This window comes from Carassius gibelio, chromosome B16 (assembly GCF_023724105.1).
Source record: "Carassius gibelio isolate Cgi1373 ecotype wild population from Czech Republic chromosome B16, carGib1.2-hapl.c, whole genome shotgun sequence".
NCBI classification, from domain to species: Eukaryota; Metazoa; Chordata; class Actinopteri; order Cypriniformes; family Cyprinidae; genus Carassius; species Carassius gibelio.
The window spans coordinates 24,517,193-24,531,126 of NC_068411.1; the positions used below are offsets into that span (position 1 = coordinate 24,517,193).

Below are 13,934 nucleotides of genomic sequence, written 5' to 3' on the forward strand. Positions count from 1 at the left end.
GGACTAGTTTTCTAAACTACGTTTGAGTTTCGATTCTTACCACCTGACGTCTGTGATTTTCATGTACCAATTCGGACGGGACTAGTATCTCCGTGTTTATTACAGAGGTGGGAGGGTCTGATTTGTGCATCCGGGCGTCACAGAGATCACGCGCTCTGTATGCGTGCATTGCATTCGTTCAGAATGATTGCCTTAGTATTATTACACAATAAATACTAAATGGCTAGTATAGCAAAACCATGTTAATGTATGGTTTCTTTAGTTTAACTTGTTTTCCTTTTTTTTCTTTTTTTTTATTAAACGTAATTAAAACATTATGTAACCGAGTACATAAATGAACGTGAGTAATATTACCTGATGCTGATATTACAATAGCCGGTATTAACCGTTTACGCGATCTTGCTCTTGATTTTATTATTTGTATTATTTTTTGCCGCTAAGCAAATATATCAAACATCCGCGCGGTAAGAGCAACTACGGTAATTCACGTTGGCCAAAACACAAAAGGGAATGCGTTGTGAAATAAAATATCACCGGCAATCACAGACATTCGCATTCGGACGGGATTAGTTTTCTCAGAGGATCACTGAGTTTGCTGAAAAACGGTAGGTAATTTGCTCTGGAATTATCACAGAGGTTGTGTGAGAAAAACACAGACGTGGCAGATTCAGACGGGATTAAAATCACCAAGAACGTCTGTGAAACGCAGATTTCTCTAACGACCCCCTGTAAAACTAGTCCCGTCCGAATAGGGCTTATTTTACATATTTATTTTTGAATCCATTATCAAATTATTTACAATTTCTTAATTTTTTTTTTTTTTATATATATATCAGCTATTGGCCCCCTGCTTTTCAAGATATCGGCAGTCAAAAAAAAAAAAAAAAAAAAAAAAAAGAAAAACGGTCGACCACTTATTGGTCCGGCAAACAAATTTTAAACGAATTTCAACAAACACCCAACCTCAAGTATTAAACTTTCGAGTATACTAGGGCTGCACGATGTGTCGTTAAAGCATTGATATCGCGATGTACGAATCCACGATAGTCACATCGCAGGATGTGCGATGTAGGCTGTCGTAGTTGATCCATTATTCATTAACTGTACGGGCCAGCTGCTCCCCGGCCCTTGACGAATGTGATTCGCGGATTAATTGCACAGCTTAACCATCATAGAGTGAAAGTTTATCATTGACATTGGCATATTAATCAATTGACACGATGGTGTCGATGTTTAAATCATTTAAAATGAGAATGTAAGTGTGCTCACCCCATTTTTGTTTGTAAGAAAAAATATCGCAATATATATCGCAGAAAAAGAAAATATCGCAATGTCATTTTTTCCCAATATCGTGCAGCCCTTGAGTATACATTGTATATGGTTTGTGCCAAGGATATGAATGATGCCTCAATTTGCTTTTTGAGGAGAGATATAAACAATTACTTAAGATTTTGAGTATAGAATAGCAGTAAGAACAACAAAGAACACGCTAACAACTGCAATACAACACTCTGGCATCATATCAGTGTATTTTGCAGAAGGAAACACCACTTATTTTCTTTAGGATATGTAAAAAAAATCTAGCTTACAAAAATCTAGTTTCTACACCAAATCTGCAACACTAAATTTAATAGCCACACTAAAAATGAGCACTATGTCAAAGGCACTGGTATAAAAATTACCCAAATTAACAACACTAATCTTTAGAGTAACAAATGGTAAAATAAAGCAAATGTAAAATCTATATATATGACTCGTTAAATTATTGAAATATTAACTTAAATATCAGTACAGTATATCTACTTAAAGTAGATATTTTAGGCCAAAGAAGTTCAGCTAACAAAAAAAAGCTTGGAAATCCCTGGCATAGAACATCGGCGGAGTTTCAAATATTTGAACTCTTTTGATTAAGTCTATAGCAGTCTCAAGATCAAGCCTAAATCACATCAAATACAGAGGATAAACCGGCCACTAAGTCAATGCTGTGCTGTCTCTTCTGTCTAGGTTTGATGGCGACTGATTGAGAGCAGAACAATGTCTTTTCAATCCAACATAATCAACAAGAATCCACTGTTACTAATCCAGCAAATCCCTCCAACTGCTAATGGAGACGACTATTTGAGAATATCTCTACTGCCTACAGTGATCAGTGTAACAACATTCTTTTAATTAAATAAAAACATCTCTAATCCCTAATACACCAGATATTAAAACCTAAAACATCTAGATTGGCCGGGGGCTAGAAATGAGGAACATCCATCAAAGAAAAGCAAGCACTGGATGAAGACTGAGTTTAACCAAAATATTTGAATCACTGCAAAGTCAGCATCAGAAAAAAAAAAAAAACTAAAAGTAGCCTCCATGAAACTCACCGCAGGATGCTCTTGCATTTTGCTCTTCTGAAATTTGCAGAATGAAACCATATACTCATCCACATGGCAATTTCAATCAAATACAAACCGATTGTGATTACAAATGCCCGCTGATGTTCTGCCATCCACTTAATTAAATGGCACTTAAGCCCGACCTTCCAGAAAAAGAGCCACAAATGTTCTGTTTGGAGTATCGTCTAGCATCGAGCAGAGCTCCATCCCACATCCCTGAGGACTGTCTTGTCTAAACTGTGCAATTGAACACTGTTCAATTTACATTAGATGAACAAGAAAACAAGTACCATCTTAGCTGTTGCTTGGAATAGAAAATGACTAAACTACTTTCATAACATTTAAAAGATTCTCCACAGCCTTCCAGTAAAAACCGCAGACAAGTAAAGGTCTACATAATCTACTATAAAGTACAGAAAGGTCGATCTTAATTTCAAGACAACTACGATACACCCTAAAGCGTGTACTAAATACCTTTTATTGGTTTGGTCAAACATGTCTGGATACAGAAATGAGCCACAAAAGAGCATTGTTTAACTCAATTGCATTGCTTGTAAAAAGGGTTTATTAATTACATTTTGTTTTATTAGCACAGTAACATTTTACCAAAAATTAAATAAATTGTTTATCAGAACTATTTACCTTGTTGACTGCATCTGCCTCGTGGTCTCTGGGTCCTCAAACACTTTCACAATGGGCTCAGTCTCAGATTGCAGTTGTTTCAGCTGAGCCACAACTTCAGTCCTCTTTCCTCTGAGAGCTGTAAAAGATTTAAATTGGTATAAATCTCATGAAATCCAAACTCCATGCATCTCATTAGGCATCTTTAATTGCAGAAGAGCGTTAGAAGTTAATGCACTCACAGCTGGGTACTTCTTTGTCAGGAAATAAATTCCTGTACACATCCATGGCAAAGTCCACCATGTTGGTGTCACTGAGGAGATCCAGCTTTCCATGGAGGAGCTCGTGCTCATTGTAGATCTAGAAAACAGTGATGGAAACATCATCAGTACATGCAGTTCTTTGTTGCAACAAACTGTAACTGCTATACTGTAACTTCAATGTAAATTCATGAACACACTTTTGCTGAAAAATACACACTCGTGTAACAAATATTGTTTTTTTTTTTTTTTTATCAATTATTACTGGTTCTTTTAAGACTGTCCCAAGTTATTTATAGGCTTCAACAAAACCTCGTCTGTCTTTGCCAGAAATAATCCATTAACGTTATATATCTTTCTGAAACTTAAAACAATGAAGACAACACCACAAAGCCGACCGCTCTACATCCATTAAAAACGATATGAATGGTATGAGATAAATATAAACGACACAATAATAAGCCAAACAAATTGAAAGATCGACCAGTTGTCTCTAACGTTAGCTAACTTAGTTTTAATGCTGTCTAGTTAGGCAGCTTACCGGGTTTTGAGAAAGCATATGTCTAGCAAATAACTAATATAAAGGTTATTTATACTATGAACAAACTGTATATTATTCATGCTAAAAGTTCGTTGGCTCTGTAATTATTTTATTACAGACTGAAATCTTGAGTTATTTGATTTTTACACACTACCGGAAACACTATTGTGGCTAGCATTACAGTAACGCGGCGCACGTGGTAGTAGCATTGCCGCCTTCTAGATTCAATCATTGTTATAGTACGCTTTCAAATACCAATGTAAGATACACTTATACCTCTTTTACTGAGAGGAATTCCAGCAGTGGGAAAACGAGATGCCTGTCCAAAAACTGGGCGATTTTGGTAGTCAGATCGTATTCCGCCATGTTGACAACGGAAGAGGACGCGCTTCAAAACCGGAAAAACTTTATTTAATATAGTGCGTTCACACAGTTCAACTAGCCATGGGCTGCATCTGCAGGTGCACGTGAAAGTGTCACACAGTATCTGAGGAAACATACTGCTTTAAATAAAAATATTTTTTTTCTAGAAAGATGTTTACTCAAATAGAATGTAACCGAATGTAACAGAATAAAGTTAGCAAAACAGAATACCATAGTTTAACATTACTATGGTAACATAAAAAAACATTTACTCAACTGTGCTCAACACTTCTAGAAAAAAAATAGTTAAAATAAGTAGTAATAATAGAATAAAATAAAGTTAGAAAATGTAAACAATTATGTTTTATAATATAAAACATACTCTATTGAAAAACAGAACAGAATAAATTTAAATAAAATTCAATTTTATTTGTAAAACCTGACTATTTGCTAATAGAATATGTTAGATAACAAAAGATAACTTATAACTGCAATAATTTTAATAGAATGTAATAAATCAGAATTGAATGGAATGAATAAAATTTACTTCATTAATTTATTATTACTCCGTGTTAATAGAATAGCATAGAGATAAATAAAACACAATAAAATAGAATTTGAAAAGAATTAGGTGTAATAAATACCCAATTTAAAAAAAGAGCAGAATAGAAAATAACAGAATAAATTGAAAGAATAAAATATAATTTTATTAATAAAATTGATTTCACTAATTAATTTTCTGCCTCTAGAATATAATAAAGATAACAAATAAAGTTTTTTTTTTTTTTACTTTTAAAACAGAATACAATATTTACATAATGTACTCAATCTGCACATATAAGAATAAAGATAAATCAGACTAATAAATATAAAGTTGAACACATTTGAATATAATTACTCTATTGTAAAATAGAACAGAGCAAAATGCAAAGAATAAAATATATTTAAAACATTTACTTGACTACTCTGCACTAGTATATTTGAACATTTGAATGCATTAAAAATATTAAAAGTTTAATTCTTGTACACAAATGATAAAATAGGAATTTCACTAAACTGTATTCTATGTATAGAATAGAATAGAATAGAATAGAACAGAATATAATAGAACTTAGTCTCTCCTAAGTGTGCAATACTCTAATATTTATTTGTAAAGTTAAATAGGAGCTATGCTTATAAACCTTTCAAGACTCTATAATCTGACAGCAGAATTGATACAATAAAACATTTTATTTATAAAGAGGTCATGCTTTGCCAAATAAACTTGCTGAATTTTGAAAATCCTGCTGAAATATTGGGCCTCTTTCAGAACCCACTGAAATTCCTCCAGCAGACAAGTATCAGCGAGAGTTCAGCGGGCCCGGGGAAAGTGACCTCTCTCTGGAACACAGAGCTACCTTCACTCCAAGATCAAAACAAGAGACAAGTCCAACAGGGAAAAAGTCACTCAGTGACATTACTGTCAAAATAATCATGCAATATGGGACTACCTCAGCTGAAAAATTGAAGACAGGAGCAGAAGAGCTTCCAGCGGGTTTTACTCCTCACTTCAACAGCTGTCTCATAAAGATGCCCATGTGTTGGCCATACACTGCAAAGAAGAGCCAATATCAGCTCCTAAATGGTCCATCTATAATAGGTTCCACCAGCACCATGTTTACTTGACAACCACACGACACTGTCCTGGATCCCAAAACAATTCCCCTCTTGTAGCATAGAACCTTTCGTTTCTTCTGACTGTGGAATGAGTCACAAATGTAAAGCTGTCACTTTGGCCAACTCTGTTTAACTGTTCACCCCAGGCGTACTTAGAGTCTGGAAGGAAAATAACAGAAGTATAGTTAAAGACATCTTTGTTCAAGCCTATAGATGTTTGAGAACTTTATAGTTAAACGTTTAAAACGTCTTCACCGATTTTGAATTGCTTTCTGTGACATGGCATTGTGTTGGTTTTGAGGTTAAAAGGTTTAAATGGTTTCTAATGTCTCCCTTTGAAACATGTCACACTTGCTTTAGCTAGGAGCCAATTCTTACAGTCTTTATGTGTGCACATAGTTTTCTCTGCAAACTAATCATCTGATTATTTATTTATTTATTATTATTTTTGGTATTGAGTAGTTTTTGCAGTCACACCCACCATACATTCCCAGAGTTCACGAGAAACTCCTTTTGTCTAAAGAATTCAACATCCATCTTGCATGCACACATATGTGCTGTGACAACTTTGGATTTTCTTTTCCCAAAAGAAAAGCAAGGATCTCATTTATTTAATGCTCTTATTTTACTTATTTGTTTCAAATTTTTCAATGAGAAAATTTATTTTCCCTGTTTCAACAATTTGGCTCATCAAGCCTATAGCTGGCACTCGGGTTTGGGAAGGCATCCATGAAAATTCTTGTGAAATTATCATCCATGGCTTAACATAAGGAAATTACCAGCTATTACTAAGTGGTTTGGTTTAACTGTGCAAATAGGCACCATGTCGGGGATTGTAAATGCTTCTGCACTTAAGGTAGAATTATTTTTCCTCACTGTCCCCATTTAAAAAGTACACGTGATCCAATGTCTCTTTCAGGGATCAAGGTGTAATTATTTATATGAAAGTGACATAAACATAAGATGCTAGCTCATAAAGTCTTTCTAAATTGGAGACATTTTTGGTGTTTTAAATTTTTATTATATTTTTAAAAATGATGATCGCAGCAAAGTATTTTATTAGACATTTTAGAGTTAACGCAACCAGTATGCTGAAATCAGCAAACAAAATCAACTTTTTTTTTTATTTTATTTTGCTTGTAAACTTGATAAGGCAATGACTTCCAGAAAGAGTCCAAAGCTGGCAAAGACTGCTGGAAAAGGCAGGAGCAATAGGTTAAACACCGCAATAGAATACTAATTGACATTAAGACTACTTTTGAAAAATTAATTCTGAGGCCAAATTGCTCTGGTTTCTCCTGTTTCAACCAGCCAATCATTTTAATGAAGGAGAACCTGGAGCACAGCATTGGAAAATCCACGTTTACCCGCTCCACCAAACAAGACTGAGGCTAGAAGACTCAGAGACAGCGAACGAGGTGAAAATTCACTTTTTAGTTCTCCTGCACGTCCGGTTAAACTTGAATCAAGCTAAATTCATACAAAACCTTTCTATTATAGTATGAGTTCTTACTGCTTTGAAGCAACCTATTTGTGACACATGAGGAAATGGAGAAATAATATTTCCTGAAGATTGACACGTTAGCTAATACGCCAGAACATGTGAAACCGTTGCTTATTAATATTTGTGGTTAAAAACCTTGACAAAAAAAACCACCAGTGACTAACACATGCCACCAAAACACCTTTGAAGTGCAGGCTGCAGATTTCAAGTCAAGGTGACGCTGGTGACCCATAATTTACGCAATGCAAACGCAAGCGGACACTAAAAAAAGTTTTTTGGCATTGATACCTCCTTAACAGGTCATTTCAACACAAATAGAGCCATTTATAAAGAGGAACTGTGCTTTACAGTGAATCATACCAAATTGTGGCTTTGTTAATGCACGGGAAACTGTGAGCGCTAAGGTGATTAAATGGCTGATGTTCCTTTGAGGGAAACGTACCCATTGCTCCGGAAAAAGAGAGACCTTTCTGCATTTGCAATTGGATGAAGTTAGTGAACCCAACTCCGTCTGGATCTTTAAAGTCAGTTTCTTAAAAGAAGGCCTAAATCTAACGTAAATTTTTATAACCTTATTTGACTGACGAAGTGTTGAATGAGCTCATGGATGAAGGTCTACATTTCCATGCAAAATGCTGCAAATCAATTTGATGTAAAAAAAATAAAAATTAATATATTTGTAAAAGTATCTCCCTTGATGTTTTTGGACATAAAGTATTTATGTAAATGGAAATGGATGGTTTAAATGTCTGTGGTAGACAGTAAAATGTTTGCAGGAAAAGTTCTGATTGCCCCAGATGCTGTTGCTTCTTTTTTTACAACTCTTCTGTCTGGAAAGTACACTATGCGGATGCTCCACGACACGTCAGAGAAAAGTGGTGGGTATGATCACAAAAATAATAACTTGCAAAATTAAGTATTCCACTCCAAGTGCACACGCACAAATGTACATCTTTCTTCCTTTAACTATCATGAACCTCAAGCCTCAAAATAAAAAAACAGCACCTTACTTCTGCATGACTTCTGCATTTTGTTTTAAATTAATCAGACTTTACCATTACACATAGAGGTTTTTACGTGGCCATGTATAATAGCTCTGGTACTGTGTTCAACAAAGTGAACACAACTTCACAAGAAAGAAAGAAAGGAAGTTAAAAATTCCATTATACTTTTTTTTATAATAGATAGATAGATAGATAGATGTTCATGAAAGAAATAGGTGATACAGTACATAAAGGAAGGGATATAAATAAACTACACAACAGCCTGGGGTTTAATACACTTCATGTGTATTATGGGACACTGTAGGCATCTCATAAACTGCAGGGAACTATTATTAAGTGCAGTGTCAAGGAGACCCCCTGTTGTTACTTATCTGACTCCATAAGGGGTGCAAGATTGGAGGGTGGTCCACAGAGCAGCCACGTCTGGACGGTTACTCTGTTCCTTTGTGTGGGCTGCTGCTGCCAGGCGCTCTACAGTCTACATAAACCTGGGAGAGACGAAGGTAGTCTTAATGAGGAGCCATGGCCCACACTGTGAATAAGAAGAAAAATATGCCAGGAACACAGTGCAGTTTGATTGGATGCTTGTAAAAAAAAAAAATCCACTGTAAACATGCCATTTTAGTTTCTCTTAATTGTCTAGTGATGACTAACAAATATCTCATTGGACTACATTTAAAGTGATAGTTCACCTAAAAATTAAAACGATGTCATTAATTACTCAGCCTCATGACGTTCCAAACCCATTAGACCTTTGTTCATCTTTGGAACACAAATTATTATAACCTGAAGTATACAAAACGGTTCTAAGTTCGCTTCAAATCAGAGATAACAGAAAATGATCGAATTTGTGAGCCTTTTTGGATGACTCAAAAGAACCAGTTCATATGATGTATTTTTTCATGATTCAGGGATTGCAATGTATTCGTTTTTTCATTTCTTTGTGTAGTTTTGTTTCTTTGTTTGTTACCTGATTTACAAGTTTTATTTGCAATTGTGACTATTTTAGTCAGGAGTTAAGCTGCGGCCTTAGAAAGTTAAGCAATTTCATAAAAGAAGCAAGGTATTGATTAAAAACATGGAGTTGAATGTTGAATAGCCCAACTTTAGTCATTCTTTTCAATCAAGTTTGAATTGCTCCTTCAATTGCACTAAATTAGCATGTTAGGAAATATTGACAGCCCTCTTTTTCAACGATTATTTAAAAAATGTGTCTCACTGCAGTTCATGATGTTCATAGAAGAAAAAAAAACTGATCTAATGAAATAAGATGATATAGCAAAACAGAGCCAAACTTTCCATGAAAAACCATTCCCCACTGATAGCTGCCTTATTAAGTAGTAGACAGTGCCAGACAAGTCATCCAGCTGCTTTCCTTTGCAATATCAAATGAATCCAAATCAACTGCCTCTAAAGATGAATACCTCCATGCATGATACCTCAAAGTCAAACCTTTGCCGAGGGCCTCAGTACCAGTGATATGAATTCAAATGATCTCCCCCCCAGTTTTTTAGATATGCATCACCTCGCTCGTTGGACGTGTTTAGTGATAAATTACCATTCCAGGCCCCTTATCCCATGCCCGATGCTGACTTCAGCACTGTCATATTTGATGCCATTGAACTTGGGTTATCTGAGGAGCCAAAGGGGTGAGCAAACAATGCAAACTCACACAGAATTTCCCATTGCACCGAGCGCAGTGAGACAACATCTGCATCGCACATGTAAGCCAGAGCACAATTGCTTGCTCTGAGAATTCAAGTCAAGACTACATTTTAAACTTTTTAATGATTTAATGGAAAAGTGGAGTGTCCAATAATGTTTTTCTGGACGTGCAAATGCATTTGAGTGTTTGTGTGAAACTGTGATTGAAAGAAACCTCCACTAATCTATACTGTATATATATATATATATATATATATATATATATATATATATATATATATATATATATATATATATATATATCAGCGCTGTCAAAAGATTAATCGCGATTAATCGCACAAATATTTTATGTTTTTGTTTGCATAATATATGAGTGTTCTTTGTATATTTATTATGTATATATAAATGCACACACATACTTTATAATATATAAACATAACCTATTTTTCTGATATATCTACATGCATTATTAATCGTGATTATTAGTTATTATTAGTTAGGTATTAATAGCTGAAAATACAGCTTTGCCATCAAAGGAATACATAGTATTTTAAAATATATTAAAGTAGAAAGCAGTAACAGTATTTCACATGGTTACTGAAATAAATGGAGCCTTGGTGAGCATAAGAGATTTCTTTCAAAACCAGTTTAAAAAGTCTAATCCACTCCAAACCAAAAATGCTATTCGTTTATTTATATATTAAACTTTCAATGAGCAAAAATTGATAGCTATATTGATTAATCTATATTAAACACGTGTAGCAAAATTTTGTGTGAGAAACCTGCAATAAAAAGACAAGCAAGGTTTAAGGAAGAAAAGGAGGATGAATTTGGTTACACATTTTCCTGCCTGGGTAAATAGCAAGGATGAGGCAAATATGAAGTAGCTAAAAATGAAAATGAAATGGTGCTAAGTTTGCATTTTTCTAGTGCACAAAAACCTCAAATGATTGCTGACCCCCTGAGGACATAGATGTCTTCAATTGCAACAATAGCAGAGAAGGGCCAGACCACCGCTACTTTGGATACTGAAGCTTTGGGAAGACCTATTTCTGTGGAGAATCAAGCAGTGGTCTTGTGAAATCATTGTGCTTCGGCTGCTCTTCACCGCCAGAGTAAAGTTGAGGAAATTACAGACGCGCTATAAAAACAAGCTGTATTTCCAGCGGTTTCTCGTAATTGTGCTTACTGTTTACAGATCTGGTGACAACAGTCATTCCTTTGTATTGGCGTTGCTACAGTAGGTGTCCTGTATCGTTTCTGATGTGGCTGTAATTTGCTAAGCCGAGCAGATGCATGGTAAGACTCTAAACATCTTTATAGATGTTACGAACCGAGGCCAAGGAGTGCCAGTGCATGGGTGAGTTGTGGGTCATGCTCTATTGCCCCTCACATATTGAGGACAACTGAGGCATGACCCATTCGGTCGCAGGAAGTGTTTTGCTAAACGAAACAAGTTCCAATTGAGGACGGCGAATAATGTGCAGTGTCGTGAGCATGAAAAGTATTTCACAACAGGAAAAAGGTTTCCAGGCTGTCAGCTTAAATGAGGTGCTCTTTGGTTGTGGTTTTACAGCTTTAGAGCACATGTTGGAGTGTAGAGAGACAATGCAATAGCTTTTCAACAGGCCTTTGTTTTTTTCCAATCACATCGCCAGTAAATGTGTCGCTAAGTTCTGGGGAGATATTACGAACCAAGATTACAAGCATATTCATGTTAACATACTTCTAGCTTGTCACACGCAATGTTTAATATCTAAAAACCTATAAATATTAAATTGAAAGTATAAGTATTAATTTAATTTAAATAAATTTTAAGTATTCATTTCAGAAAATACATGCAAAGTAATGTGTTATTATTTAAAATTTCTAACAACATTTCTAACAACTTCGGACTTTTCAGAAATCAAATAAGCAGTTATTATAATTATCATTATCAGCCCAAACTGTATATAAAAGTAATTTATATAAATAATATAACCACTCAATTATTGATTGTTTAATTGATTCTTTGTTTGATTGATTGATTGATTGATTGATTCATTCATTCATTCATTCATTGATTCATTGAGTTGATTGTACTATTGTCATAATAATGATTGTACTGAAAAATCAGACGATTGTCACCCTTGTCATGTTTTATGTCCCAAGACTGTGTTTGCTGTCTTGTAAAATGTAATGTGATGTTATTTATGTTTCAGAACTGCACTTTGCTTGCCATGTAAAATGATCACCAAAACATGAGATGAAGCATGTATTATTAAACTGATTGAAAAATGTAAATTAAGGCATTCAATTTGTGTAGAACGTTTATGAAATTGATAACTTAAAGCAATTTGGTAAAAGTGTGTTACTTAAGTAACAGTGTGTCATTTGACTTCTACAAATGCCTCATTTTTTATACATTGTAAAAGAAAAAAAATCTATTTATTAAATTAACTATATTAAAGTCAAATATGTTTAAAATAAATGATTCAACCATAATCAACCAAACGGTTACATCAATGAATGTCATTTTAGGAGCCACATCGGGAAGAAATAACTCTACAAGGTAACAACTACCCATTGCTAATTGAGACACAGATTGAATTGAATTTAATGAGAAAGAATGACATCCATAAACTCAATCCAGCAGCATGTAATCCTGTGCATGTGTTGACAGACATTCTACCATTAGCAATTACACTTTTAGACCAGGTTTTATGTCACAGGATCATTAGAGTTGACTATTTTTCTTGGCACTGGAAAAAGAGGTGTGTGACACACTTGTAAGTGTCTCTGTATGAATGTATGTACGTGCGTGCTGGAGCCAATAAAGAAAGTGAGAGAGAAAATGTGTTACTTAATAATTGCAATTTGCCACAACGATCAAGTCTAGAGGTCAAAGGTGCCGTGGAAGAAGCTCCATTACAACAAAGCAGGCACACAGCTGAAGTCATGTGTATGATTTGTCTAAGATTGAAAGCGATCCTGCCAGGCTGGGGTTGAGATTTTCTTTCAAAGCAAATACTGTTGTAAATGGCATCTGCCTTCATTTTCTGTAATTGGGAGATATTGCTTGAAAAAAAGATTGGAAAAGCGCAGCGGTTGTTTAAAGCCACAGAACACCTCACCCATTGCTCCAAATTGTGTCTTTATAACTGCTTGTGTCAGAGATCAGTAGCCTTGACTACTTTTGTCAGAAATCAAAATAAAATGCCTGAACAGAGTGTTTCAGTGAATGCCCTCTTTCTGTGGAAGCAGGCATATAAGGGGAAACACAGGTCTACCTCATGTCACATGTGGTGCTGCAAAAGCACGGAAAACTACGTACACAGTAGTTAAGCAGCACAATTTCGGTTTTCAAATGGCTGCTATTGATCTCTCCTTATGGTGACACTTCTGGCAAAAGCGGAGCTCCAAAGTAAACACAAAGCATGTGCTACCTTTTTCCTCACTTCCCGTAGACCCAATTGTAAATGAATCTGATGCCTTTAAAGAGCTTGTCGGCTCTGTGAACATGAAGTATCTTCTACGTGAACTGGTCTTACATGCAGGTCAACAGTGGGCCCTAAAGGGGACAATGGATGCCCATTACTCTTTAGGGTCTTCATGAAAAGTCTATAACATACTTTGGTTAAAATTTTTCAATGGTGTCAGCGCCAATAGTCTTGTGGGCAGCGTGCTGACATAGAACGCTGTTGTGCTACGGGCGCCGCGGACCTTTCCTGATCCCATCCCCTGTCTCTCTCCCACTTCACTTCCTGTCAGCTCTGATTTGTCCTATCATAATAAAGGCAAAAAAAGGCTAAAATAAATCTTTAAAAAAATTCTCAATGGTAGTGTAAACCAACACCCTTTTAACTTGTCAAAAAAAGCACTGTTCACAGTGCATGTTTCAGTACCTTTAAAGGTACTGTATGTAAGATTTTGACTCTACTAAAGCATTATGTTTGC

At 35.3% G+C, this 13,934-nt stretch overlaps 1 protein-coding gene across 1 annotated transcript in view; it reads right to left on the reverse strand.

Annotated features, from left to right (window-relative positions):
* LOC127974992 (eukaryotic translation initiation factor 3 subunit E-A) overlaps positions 1 to 4,244 on the reverse strand; it is a 41,034-nt gene extending 36,790 nt beyond the window's left edge. Inside the window, exons 1-3 of the mRNA XM_052578669.1 lie at positions 4,083 to 4,244; positions 3,248 to 3,365; positions 3,027 to 3,144 (exon numbers count right to left, since the gene is read on the reverse strand). Coding sequence (XP_052434629.1) covers positions 3,027 to 3,144; positions 3,248 to 3,365; positions 4,083 to 4,172 — 326 coding nt within the window. The 5' untranslated portion in view covers positions 4,173 to 4,244. The remainder of the gene's footprint in view (positions 1 to 3,026; positions 3,145 to 3,247; positions 3,366 to 4,082) is intronic.
* Between the last annotated feature and the right edge of the window lie 9,690 nt (positions 4,245 to 13,934).